The sequence below is a fragment of the Pithys albifrons genome, chromosome 3 (genome assembly GCF_047495875.1).
Source record: "Pithys albifrons albifrons isolate INPA30051 chromosome 3, PitAlb_v1, whole genome shotgun sequence".
Classification (NCBI taxonomy): domain Eukaryota; kingdom Metazoa; phylum Chordata; class Aves; order Passeriformes; family Thamnophilidae; genus Pithys; species Pithys albifrons.
Window position 1 is genome coordinate 62,328,944 of NC_092460.1, and position 13,078 is coordinate 62,342,021.

General features: G+C 35.5%; 1 protein-coding gene across 4 annotated transcripts in view; it reads right to left on the reverse strand.

Moving 5' to 3' along the window:
• The window catches only part of NAV3 (neuron navigator 3), a 273,242-nt gene that overhangs the window by 28,688 nt on the left and 231,476 nt on the right, over positions 1 to 13,078 (reverse strand). For 2 of the 4 annotated variants that reach the window (XM_071552178.1, XM_071552175.1), the window contains 5 exons: positions 6,164 to 6,247; positions 4,359 to 4,470; positions 2,937 to 3,058; positions 2,261 to 2,281; positions 927 to 1,099 (listed from right to left, as the gene is read on the reverse strand). In XM_071552178.1, the coding sequence (XP_071408279.1) occupies positions 927 to 1,099; positions 2,261 to 2,281; positions 2,937 to 3,058; positions 4,359 to 4,470; positions 6,164 to 6,247 (512 nt within the window). The remainder of the gene's footprint in view (positions 1 to 926; positions 1,100 to 2,260; positions 2,282 to 2,936; positions 3,059 to 4,358; positions 4,471 to 6,163; positions 6,248 to 13,078) is intronic. The other 2 variants (XM_071552177.1, XM_071552176.1) reach the window with 1 other exon arrangement.

Genomic DNA, 13,078 nt, shown 5'->3' on the forward strand with positions numbered 1-13,078 from the left:
GGGAATATTTACTATATATAAAAATCATTACAGTCTATAAAAAGTTATAAAAGGCACATAACCTAACACAGAGTAATTCTATTACAAAGTCCAGGAATCAGTCACAGGACTAGAATTCCCTGAGTGTCTTAAGCAAGAGTAATCATGACCTGATTATTCTCAATTAGGACAAGGAAGTAGTAAGCATTTTTTGATTCAAAGAGGTTAATTTTGCCAAAGTAGAAAGAGATATGAATTTAGCAGATTGAAAAACAAAACCACAAACAACAGAAGAATAGGAATGAGAGCTGAGAACTCTGTAAAAAGAATATATCAGATATTCAAAAAATTATAAAGAAGTGGGACAGCTGTGAACTGATGACTTGTTTTCAGACCTGAAACCTTAAGGGTGGTAATTTGAATAAAATTTAAAAATATAATCCCACAAAAAATCCTAGCTGATGAAAGAGGGACAATAAATTAAAAATTATATACATTATGAGCAATAAAGTAGATAAAGTAATAGCAAATGGGATGAGTATATTTTAAAAAATCATAGCTACCTGGACAAGAAAGACATTTTTAGTATGTCGTGAAAAAAGAAGACTTTAGTATTTGGCCTTTACTAACCAGGTATGATAAGAGTTTGTCCTGGTAGAGCACAACATAAGCTTTTGGATATGCATCTGATAAGAGGTTTGTCCAGCTACCTGATTTGGGGTAAAGTCCATGATAGGAGTAGAGAATGACCTAGTAAAAAACTGTTGGAGATGTACTGTGTAAATGGTGTGAAGCTCATGAGAAAACTGGCAAATGTATGGACCTCAACATTAAAAGTTCACAGCTGTTTGCAATGGTTTCTGAACTGCAAAAAGGCCATACTGGAGAGGGTCTGTTTCACAGCCCATCCCCTTTGGGAGGAAGAGTTTTCCAAGAGAGACACTTACGCAGATGCTGACTGGGATGGTTTCATCGATGTGGACCCACACTCTCCTGAGCTGTGGGGCAATTTAGGTGAGGAAGGAAGAGAGGAGTCTGTCAGTTCTTCTATGTCTGAATGTGAGGAAGGAGGTTTGGTGGACTTTTTCTTTCCAAAGGCCTGTTTGAAAGAGCTTCTTAGCTGGAAAACAAACACAGAGCAAGATTATTTTATTCATCACAGCACTTTCTGTGTAGCTCATGTTTTGAAAAGTTAGTTTGCAGATGCCATCCTAGCCACTTCCTGAGGTCAGTATGCAGAAGCAAGGTATTAACATATGCAACACAGTATCTGTGGAAACATGATACAGTGCTTTGTTTTGACTTTATTAATTCAGCAGAATGCAAAAGTAATGCTATGGAAAAAGTGCAGGATGAAGTGGTACGCTGTGGGGAAGGGGTGCTCATTTAAAGCCATTAAGCCCTAGTGGAATCCCATTCCCATGGCATTCCCTTCAAGGGGTGGCTTTAAATAACCACTTTGCATCTAGGTACAGTTAGTACCTCCTGTTACTAAATGAAGAAATCAAAAGACAAGTCCAATTTACTGGGTTTGCCAATTTACTTTCCCCATTAAAAGTTTGAATGGGTCAAAATATGCAAATGCTATGACATGGATTGCAAGCGAGAGGATTTAAGGTGGGACATGAGGTTTGCTTTGTTGTACTGGCGAGAAGAATGTTAGCTGAAAGGTGTATACTGTTGCAGTTTTCTTTAGAGTGGTTAAGATCTCTGAACATACAAGCATTGCATTTTCCCTCTAGAAGCTCTTATCCAGTATTGAAAAGGGACAGAATAGCCAAAGAGCCATTTATTTCAGGAGCCAAGATGACAACAGTTATGTCTGCAGTGAATTTTAAGTAGCCTGTTCGTTGATACCTTTGTCTAAAAGCAAAAGTTGCTCATCATAGGACATATGTGTTTGTTTTTCTTTATTTTCAGAAAGTTGTTATCAAAATTGTATAGAAATCAATGACCAACAGGTTCCTCTATAAAAACTGAGGTATTCAAACACGTTATTCTCATGGTATAATTGAAGAGTGGGGAGTGCGACCACCAGTCATAATGAGAAACAAGTCCTTTCCAGCTCGTGATATCTAATAAGAAAGAAATGGATTTTGGCTACACTCCCCCTTTCTACAGCCTAAACTTTGAGATTAAAACAAATAGAGGCAAACTGAGAAGACATACAGGATAATTTGTTTTTAGAAGGTATAAAAGCCTACTGCCAAAATAAATAGCAATCATGCCAAGATAGGGGTTTTTATAGATGCATGCCAACTTTTTCATGGTTTATATTCACCTCACTTCCTTTAGAGTTCACCTTGCAGAAACATGAAAGAGTGTGGAATTACAAATCAAGGGAATGAAGGCTCATCAGTATTTTAAAACAAATGTTTATGCAGGTAATATTTTTAAAAAAACAAAAACATATTTTCTGACTTTTTACTGGAAGTGTCTGAACACTTAGCAAGATGTGGTATTTGTATGTTCCATATGAGAAGCATCTTAATTTCTTTAAACACAGTACTACTTTTAAATGAGAATCCTTAGAGATGTAAACTCCCTCCATTGCTGGGTAATATATTTGAGTCAAGCTTTTTAATCAAACTCCAACTGAAGAAAAATCAAAGAGGGTTTCAATATGGCCCAGAGATAGTTTTGGTTAGAACAGCTATTTTAAGGTTGTTTGTTTGTTTGGTTGGTTGGTTTGGTTTGTTTTTTGTAATTGCTCTGTTGTTGTTGACTGTGGTTTGTTTTGTTTTGTTTTTAATTACCCTGACTTATGCAAATAAATCCCTGCTGATATTCAACAATTTTTAGTTTGCTGGTAGTGTCACAGTACAGCTACATATGAATTGCTTTATATCCATCTCATCCTGTAGGAATATTGTAAATGAAATGTACCATCATGTTACTCAGACACTAGGAAATGACATAATAGCTAAAAGATAGGCTTAAGCCTGCTGTGTACTTACCCAGTTTTTCTTTTTCTTTTTCTTGGAATCAGCATCATTACCACTGCCAATGCTTGAATGACTTGTAGCACTATTGATACTGGAAACACTTTCTGAAGAATGTTGACGCCTTATACGTAAATCTAAAGAAATTAAATTACTGTGAAATCTTTCTGTTTCAATATAATAATCATTCTTTTATTTATGTAGCATCTTCCTCTTCAAAGGGAGTCTAAATGAACATAAATGGCATTGATGTTTGTAGTGGCTCTGATCCAAGCTATTGCAGCCTGTGAGAAACCACACAGGCACCAATGAGGAGGCTTACAATTAGTTTAACAGTTGTGAGATTCTCTAAACTCAGGAGGTATTTCCCTGAAGGCAATGACCCTGCACAGCAATCTATGCATGTGTAACTGCATAGCAGAGCAGTGTTTCCTATAGCTGGATTACTTGACTTACTATTGTCACATGTACTACAGTTCTGAGGAGTGTTGGCACTACTTGATTTATAGCAGCTCAAGTCAGTGTTCAGATGGTACCTTCTAATATACTGTGATGGAAATAAGCAGGCAGGACTTTATTAAAAATGAATGAAACAAAATAACCAAGAAGTGGAGAATATTTGAAATGGCTGTTGAGGATTTTTGAGTTTCTATTTCTCAAAAGACTTTGATAACTATATCTTAATCACTGGAAAATATTCTTGCAGAACATGCCCACTAATATCAAGGAAAATTACTTTTTAGATTATTTTCTACTTTCTGGAATTTAGCTTAGCTACACTCAAGTCATGCAGTGAAATGACCTTAAGGCAAACGTCTAAATAATGACCTCTCTAAAGAAATATCAATGACACTTTCAAAAATGAATACTGTGATTATAATTTTTCTTCAAGTAATTCCTTTGCTGTTGCTTATCAACAGGCTCTTTTGAAGTATTTTATATTTATCATTTCATAGCTGCCTAACTGCAATGACAAAGTAATTGAACATCTGGAATAAAAATTCCTGCTTTCCCGCACTGATTTAGCACTTTATAAAGGACCTGGGTGGTTCTCAGTCCATTTCTTAAGAATGAGAACACAAGTATACAAACGCACAACTTCAATTGGATTTCCAAGCTATAACCATATTATACCATAAGATTTCACTAGTGTCTTGTGTGTACTTCAGTACACAACTGCAGTGACATGATTAACTCCTGACACCCAGCAATCAATTCCTGGCCACCCAGTTCCAAGAAGTTAAAGCTCCAGGAACTCTGACAGACAGAAAGTTTGTGCAAGGTTTCCAGCTCTGGAAATACCACAAGCATGCCTACCATCCACTGCAGAATGTGCTTCCCTTTGCAACAGAGTTCCCAAACAACAGAAAATAGCGACTTCAGGTTTTTCTGCTTGGGGAGAAACTCTGCATTTATTTCACAGTGACAAAACCATACCTTTGTGGGTATGATCAGGACCATTCAAGGCTCCTTGAATAGCAGCTTGTGCAGCAGAATTCTGGGCTTTCAGCATTTCAATGGTTTCCCTTAGCTCTATAAGCTCAGATTCCTGTGGGAAGAGCAAAGAGAGCTCAAAATACATAGCGAAAGAACAATGCTTGTCTAAAACTAAAATAAAAGATTACAAGAGTGGTCAAACTAAAGTTCATAGGACTGGTTGGGTGAATTTAAGGGTAACAATAAAGTAGAATGCACACTTGTTCTCCAAAGATATCAAAGTCAAGTAACATATTGTTTTTCATTTGTTCTATATAAAGCAATCCTTTTTAAGAAGGAAACTTTTGGAGTAAAGACTAATCTAGCAACATTCTCAACTGAATATTTAATATAAAATTAAGAGAAACACAACAATTTTATTACAAAAGACAATATAACCATTGAATAATATCCTTTAGTATATGAGGCTACTGTTTAATGGATGAATTTCAACCTGAGTTAGTGTACTTTTCAAAAGATTTAACTTGTTAAATACTAATTCAATTAAAAAGCCCCTGTTTAATAGCAACTGTCCTGCAAGTTGAAGTAAAATTACTACATTTGAATGCAGAAAGATCTGTATTAGAATGCATAGCTGATTTTTACTAAAAAACAAGTTATTATTGTTTTTATTAATTCCCTGTCCAGCCTTATACTTATATAATGAGGGTTAAAGGAATTTAAAATCAACAATAGAGAAAATAAGTGAAGGAAAAAAAACCGTGTTCTAAATCTTTTGGGAAAGAAACTTGGAGATGATCTGTTTCAGTGTCATTGCTTAACCTCTCCTGGAAAGAAAACCCTCTGAGGGAAATTATACTTTGTAAAACAGTAAAAATTTCTGGTTTTAAAAAAATTCCATTGCATTTTGGTGGTGCTTTTTTGTTTATTTATTTGGTTTTTGTTTGGGTTTTTAAATTATTATTATTATTAATTTTGTAAAAAACCTATTTTTCCTAAGATGAAAAAAATGAAGGAATACAAAGATTTTCTATCCAGTCCACAATGAGCCTCACCACATTTCATCTTTTGGTGCTCAACCAGACTGTGAAATGTTATTTTTGTAGGCAGTTATAGTGACTCCAGTAGTGACTAACAACTCACTGATAAACAGTTTCTTGTACAGTTTGGCTCAATGAGGTCCTTCTGTTTATAGGATACTGTTCAAAATGAATAAGTGTAGAAAGCTGCAGAGATTCATTCATGGAAGCTGCAAAGGAGCCTCTTAATCCTGAGCTTGGTATAAAGGTACACATTACCTTTACTCCCTACCAGGTTTAGATTCTTTCCCCCATTAGACAAAAAAGCACAGCTAAACCCCAAATTGTTTACTCATGAATAGGATGTTTAACCTGCATTTACTCTCTGAATGGAGTTATTTTTCTCTACTTAAAGTTCTTCTCTTCCTGTAATTGTATCATTCTGACGATGCTGGCAGGCTGCAAAGAAGCACTCCAGCAGCTTATGATCAGTCTTTGTCACAGAATCTTTCAGTGTGGAGTAAACCTAGAATTGCATATCTTTTAATTAAAAGCTAGAAGCGAAAGATCTTATCTTCATATTATTATTGCCTGTGTAAACATGATGCTGCATGGCTTAATTCTCCTGGACTTTAATTAATATTTGATCGCAACAACTACTGAAGAAAGATCTGTCTGTGTTACTGTCACAGATGTCCCTGTTTCGTTTCAGTGTTTTTAAAACAAAACTCTAATATAATCTGCAGATTTGTTTTTACATTAAAGCATCTGCTTTGGGAAACCTACCTTTTGTTCAGCTGTCATTGTTAGACTTTGCAATCGCCCCGTCATATTTCCCAAGCTTTTTTCGAAAGCTGCTACTAGATGAGCCTTTAAGAGAAAGAGAAGACAACATTTGTCATGACAGCAGGACAATTTTCTCAGATCTATTTGATTTTTAAAAACATGTTTTTCCTTCAAGCACATCTACTCCATCTCTTTAATTTTAGTTTTAAACTCAGACTGAGCTGACTTGGATAGATGAATCAGCAAAGTGAGCCCAGAGTTCCTCAGGCTTCTTTAGTCCCCAGTGAGATTAACTCAAGTATCTCTGCCTGTAAATGAATTATGGATTTAGTGCCCTGCTTTGAGTTTACTGATATATTGACCAAAAGGCATCTGCTCCCAAATAGAAGTCCGGGAGCAACTATTTTCAATTACTGGACACTTCAAAATGGAACTTCAAGTACTTCATCTTGAAAGGTAAATATTACCTTCACAAATTAAACACTTCAGAGAAATCCTGAGTCTCCAACAAAAAATATCACAGTTTTATAAAAGGTCATTGCTTAGACTATTAATCTCATATTGATTACAATCTCTGTCTGTTGTGTATATAAAAGTAATGAAAAACATACAAAAAATATAACAGTTATAATGTATGCAAATGTGTATATAAAAGACAATCTTGAAAACTGGAAGTCCTACTTCTCAAAAAAGAAAGCAATAAAGTTGAAACAGATCAACAGATTTAAAAAAATGAAGGCTTCTTTTTCTTTCCTTTTTTTTTTTTTTAAACAATGAGCATCTTATACTCTAGGCAAGCAAAATTTATATAAAGAATACATCAGCTCTTCATTGGTTCTAACTGACATCAAACTTTGTAGGCAAAGAAGGGCAACTGGTCATAAAGAAACCAACAAGATAAGCCAGCTTGGACAGCCAAGGGAAAGCAAAGATTTAATTCTTATGAAATGCCATAAAAGTCCATCCGTTCTTCTCACCACAATAAATCTTAAAAGGAGAAAGAAATACTTATTTTCTCTTTGCCATCTCAAAAGTGGTAACAGGCAAATTTTTCAAATATTGGCACTTGGAAATATAACTCAAACCCAAGATATTTATATGTACAGATGGATTAACTGAGCTTCCTCACCGAGGAAATTTATTTTTTATTATAGCAGTGCAGGTGCACAAAGTGCCTGGCAAAATTTTTAGTTGCATGTTTGCATGCTTTTACAAGCATAGTGTAAATTGTTTATGTGGTTGTACTGAATCTAAGGTATAATCAGGAAAAGACATGGTACAAAAATGATTTCATTCTGCATTTTTGGAGAAGGAAAAGAGCTTCTTGCCACTTTGGTCTGTATATTATGCCTCAAATAGAAAAAAGATTATCATATATATAACAGCAGCCTACTTCTCCATCTCCACTTTAGAGCTATTAAACTGGTAAGTGGCTTTTGTGTTTTCTAAATAATGTGGGATCGCTATGAACATTTAAGTATCTTGAGAGCTCCTTATTTTATTCTTATTAAATTTACAAAAAGTTTCCTCCTTGTAAACTGTATTATTTTTAAATTATGTATTTAGTTACTTTTGGGTATAGTGGTTAATCCACTTGCTTTCTGCATCTGCAGGAATGCTTTAGGGATCATTCTTTTTGTAAAGGACTAACTTTTGATAAACATGAGACTAGACTCATATGCAATTTCATAAGAATTAATTAGTACTGGTGTATATGTGTATATTCCTATTCTAACATTTATAACTTAGGCTATATTCTTGAAGTTCTAATTTTGAATCAAATGAACTGAAAAGTGTGTCAAATGCACCTCTGAAACCACTGATCAATACTACAGCCTTTGGTTGTTTTTACTATTCCATTCTTCTGAGAAGATAAAAGTTACTAGCTTCTAAACTTACTTTCCACTTTAGTAATTAGCTACATATTAAAAATATCTAGACTAATCTATGGTGTTTTATTTCTAAAGGTGATGACCAGTAACCCATAACACAATCAGAGACAAAGACATGAAATACTACAGAATTAGAGCCAAATGTCTCTTCATTACATGTGTTTAACAGGAAACTAATGGAGCTCACTGTTCCCTGTCTCATAAAAAAACTGTGGCTAGGCTGATGGCCCGTGGTTTTACTTTGCCATGAGAATTACAGTGGGGACCAAGGGCTTGCAAAGAGGAATAATTTGCTTAATTATGCATTGCTTTTGTCCGTTTCTCACAATTAGACTGTAATAACCAGAGTTCTTTGGTACCAAAGGGTGCATATTTTGCAAAGTATTTTCCCATTTCATAGCTACAACTTCATCCAACATTGAGCATGAATAAATAACAAGGAACTTACAGGAAAAATTAAGTACTAAAAAATGTCATCAAAGGTCACTGAAACTGTTCAGCTATTGTCTGACAGCAGCCATGTCATGACTATAGATCCTTACTAAAATTCATCCTGTGACAGCATATGTTACCTTCTTGCATCATAAATATAATTGGATCAGGATGATCAATTCCTCATAACTCATTTGAGAAAAAGACTATGAGGACTTTATTTGCTAATAACAAAGAAACATAATTCAAAATCCCATCGACTAAAGACTATTCAAGGAAAAAATCTTTAATTGCATTGCTGATTACTTTAAATGTTTATTATAACATAACACTCTTCAATTAAATACAAAGTATTAATTTTACATCCAAAATAATAAACTGTGCTGCCTTTCTCCATAGTAGCTAATATTCATTTTTTCAGCTGTCTACTACTTGTTGAAATCTTATGCAGATCTACCCCCAAAGGCATACTATACAACAAAATAAGAAAAGTTAGTTTGAAAAAGGATAGATTGTCAGTATATTTATATGTGTGTTGAAATATGTGTAAAACATATGTAAATGTATATATTCCTGTTTGAGGTCAGGCTTTGCATTTAAACATCTAAATGCAAAATAATTCAGAAAAAAATAAAGCAAATAGAAAGAAGTACCTGTGTCTTTAATAATACTCACCAGAAATTAAAAATTCTAAATAGAAACTTCTTTTACCCTTACAAATCTGGTAATTTTTATTCATTGGATTGCTAATCCTCAATTTCTGAGAATTATTTAATACATCTAAAAGATTCCATTCTTGCATTCTCATAAAATTATTTAGAAAAATATATATATATATTTAATATGTTACAGCCAGTCTCACACCTTAGAAATCTCTATGTTAGATTCAGTAGTTTCATTCATGGCATGCATACATCATTGTAATACATCAAAAAGTAGCCTTTATACTGCATGTGCTTTAAATAACACTCATTCTAAAGTCAAAATATGTCTTCACAACTGAATGCACTACTTGTATTCAGAAATTAACAGACTAGAATTAGAGTTAAATAAGTGGGCATTACTGGAAGTATGCCCACAGCAAAATATATCCATCATTAACATGATATACATTCTAGATAAAAAGAATATGTACAGCTCTTAATCTGTAGATCTTTCAGTTTTGAATCAGTTTTGACTTCTACTGACATGTGAAATTCCCATTAGAAATGGTCAAGGCAATGTATGCTCAATGAATGACTTCAGTGCTGAGACATCAGATTTGCTTTTACTCCTTCTTAGTAAATTATCCAAGCCTGGCAAACTCCAGTTACCTCAGCTCTTAGGTTTACTGCCTATCCTGAACATGACATCGGCATATGAAACATCTGTCTTCTGATACACTTCGTGATTTGTCCCGTGGTGTTCAGGTTTATAAAACAAAGGTAAATGAATAAAGTTCCTCCCACCTGACATGGCTGAATGAAAGGAGGTGTGAAAGGCCAGAAGGAATCAGGCTGATTGCAAGCAGCAACAGTACATCTGGTGACTTTTCCTGTTCTCTGCTTGCTATTATCTTGTTGCTTGGCTGTAGGATAGTGGTTCAGAGCTGGCCAAACAAGTGTACTAGCCAGTGAACCCCCTCCACTTTCTACTGGCATCCTGGTTCTACTACAGTTTGCAAGCTTGCAGGCTTCAGCTTTATACAGATCAAGGTCCCTCTGAACGGGCTGGTTCAGGCTGCTCGCTGGAATTTGAGCCCTTGTCAGTCATGTAGGAATTCTGCTGGTTGGACACTTTCCTAATTAGTATGGAGATTTGCCCTTCAGCCACATTGAGATAGGCACCAGGATTAAAGGCAGAATCTCAGAAAAAAAAAATCTGTAAATTAAGTATCCAAGCAACAGCTGGGTTCTGCTTGAATTTAATCATATGCAGGCAAAACACTTTGGGGTTAATTAAATGAAATAAACTGCTGAAATCACGCATAGTACTTGAGTCCAGCCAACAAAATCTGAATGATAATGAAATCAAATACGAAATATTTTGGCAGAATTTCCAAAAATGCCTGAGAAATGTAAATTCCAAAGGACAGATTTTGGTATAAAGTTATATATCAAGCAAAGGCTTGATGAAACAGTCAAATTTCAACCTGCAAGTTTTTTAATGACATATGTACTAATGTTACCAACGGTCTTTCAGGAGAAGCAAAGACAGACACAAGTTGAAATGAGATGAATAAGATTCTATTTTTTTTTTCACTCCTGTACAATACTATTGCTCAGTTCTACAAAGGGAAATGGTAACCAACTCACACACAAGATGAACCATGAGGGAACAAGATTACCTCCAGACCACAGCAAGGAAAAAAGTGCTGCCTATTTTCAGAAAGGTATGGAAATTAGGAGGAACTTAGGACTAACACTAAGATGAATGTAATCAGAGCAAAGGTATCAGAATGGACAGAGCATGTTTCTGGTTAGCAAAGACACCACAGAAGATACTCTGCTCATACAGTACTCTGCCTGCCAGAGAAAGATGTATCTACAGAGAATTTAGGAAGTGATCAAACTTTTCTGCATTAAACAATGTTTTTTCAGGTTTTAGACTTTTGACATGTAAACATGACTCAAAATGAGGGCCACAGTAGTATTATGAATGTAGAGATTTGATTTCTTCTCTGAAGAAGACTTGCAGGTTTTGTGATTAGGACTGTTTCTCCTTTAAAACGCAGGGACTGTTGAAGTGTATCTCTTAAAGCAGAAGACAAATGATAAATGAATATATGCAAGGAAAGCATTTCTAAGGTAGTACAAGTTCATGAAAATCAGAAGCCCATCTGTGTTTTTCATGTTTGTCAAATTAAATAAATTATTTGTTAGTTACTCTCGTAGTTTTTATGAAAAGTGTATAATCACTGCCACTTAAATATCAATTCTATAATTAGACTAAATGGACAAACTGCTTTTCTGCCTGGAGGATAAAGTGAGGAATGGTACCAAGAGCCTGAATCATGACCTGGAACAGGCACTGAGCACAAGCCCATAACTGGCAAACAATTTAGCTTTACTGATGTGACACCTGTGCTCAGAATCACAGAATGGCTTGGTTTGGGAGGGATGTTTAATGATCATCTAGTCCAACCTCTGGGTGTGGGCAGACACCCCTTTCAGTAGATCAGTGGCTTGCTGGAATCAAGATAACTTCTCCGGATAACCCCAGGAAACTCAGAGTGAAGATAGTAAAGTCTGTGATTGTGCTGTGTTGCAAGCCCAGTCACAGTCCACCTCCCTGTGCTCCTGACTGCTCCACAGAGCTGCGGCAGCCCTGCAGTTTTGGTGGAAGGAAAAATGCCTTGGAGAAAACAACAGATTCATTTGTAAACATGACTGAGACACACTGACTTAGCTCTTCTGGCCTCTCAGTGTTGGTTTTAGTTTGCTGCTCTCAGGATGAGTGAATAAAAAACTGCCTAACCTGGCAAAGATGAAGGTCAGCATCTAAAATATCAGAGTTAAGGAACCCCATACGCAAGTTAGATAAGCTGGCTATTCAAGCTATACATTCTCAAATGAATAACGCAACTCAGAATCTAAATTTTGAATTTACAAACATCACAATGTTCCGTATCATCAGCTTCACCAGTTCATTCTTGGTACACAGAAGAGTCAGGCAACCTACACGGCTACAAATGCAAAATACCCACAAGTGTTCTGCAGCCACCTGAACAGAGAAGAAAGTGCTAAGCACAGGTCTTCCCCATTTTCATGTGTGGTAGTCCTAAGAAAACAAGTAGCTTTCACAGAGCAAGAGATTATTTTCTCCCAACATGAACACAGTGCTACTTCCTCAACTGAATTAATTTCTTTAAAATTATGGCTGTATTTATGGATCTAAATACTCAGGACACCTACATTTCAAAGAGGGGAACTCTATGGGTTGGGCAAGACATCAGGAAACTGCTTTCGTGAACTGCAAAATGATAGTCTTGCAATTGCACCTCAGCTTTCCTTGGCAGCAGTAGCTATAATTACATCCTGAACTGCATTTAAAAATCAATATGACAGATTGTTCAGTAATTTCACCTGAAACCACAGTGACCAGACAGGATTGTAGCTCACATCCCATACTGGGCATTATTTTCAGATAATGTGATCAATAACTCATATTACAAGTATATGGCAATTGGAAGGAACACCAGGGAGCTCTCTGAGAAATAGCCCAGTTTTCATCAGTCATATATCAGCACTGTTGTTGCAGCATTTTGAATTCTAGATACACTTGTATACTGTTCTTCCCCTCACACGTGTCCGCATTTTGCAGAGCTTTATCTTTGTGAAATGGAACATGAAGGAATTTTATCTGAATATGCAAATCATGCCCTTTCTTCAGATTCTCTCCTTACTTTTGGCCCTTTTTGATAATTGATTCTGAGAAAAGAGTGAAACTAAACAGAATAGGACTCTTGTCACATTCAAAGTGCGGAATCTCTCCATTTCCACTGTCCACTTTCTGTATACATTTCCACAAGATTTCTTCTACTTGAAATGGGGCAATATAGGCACTTAATGAAGTAATTAGTTTAAAAAACACCCAAATAAGTAAATAGTAA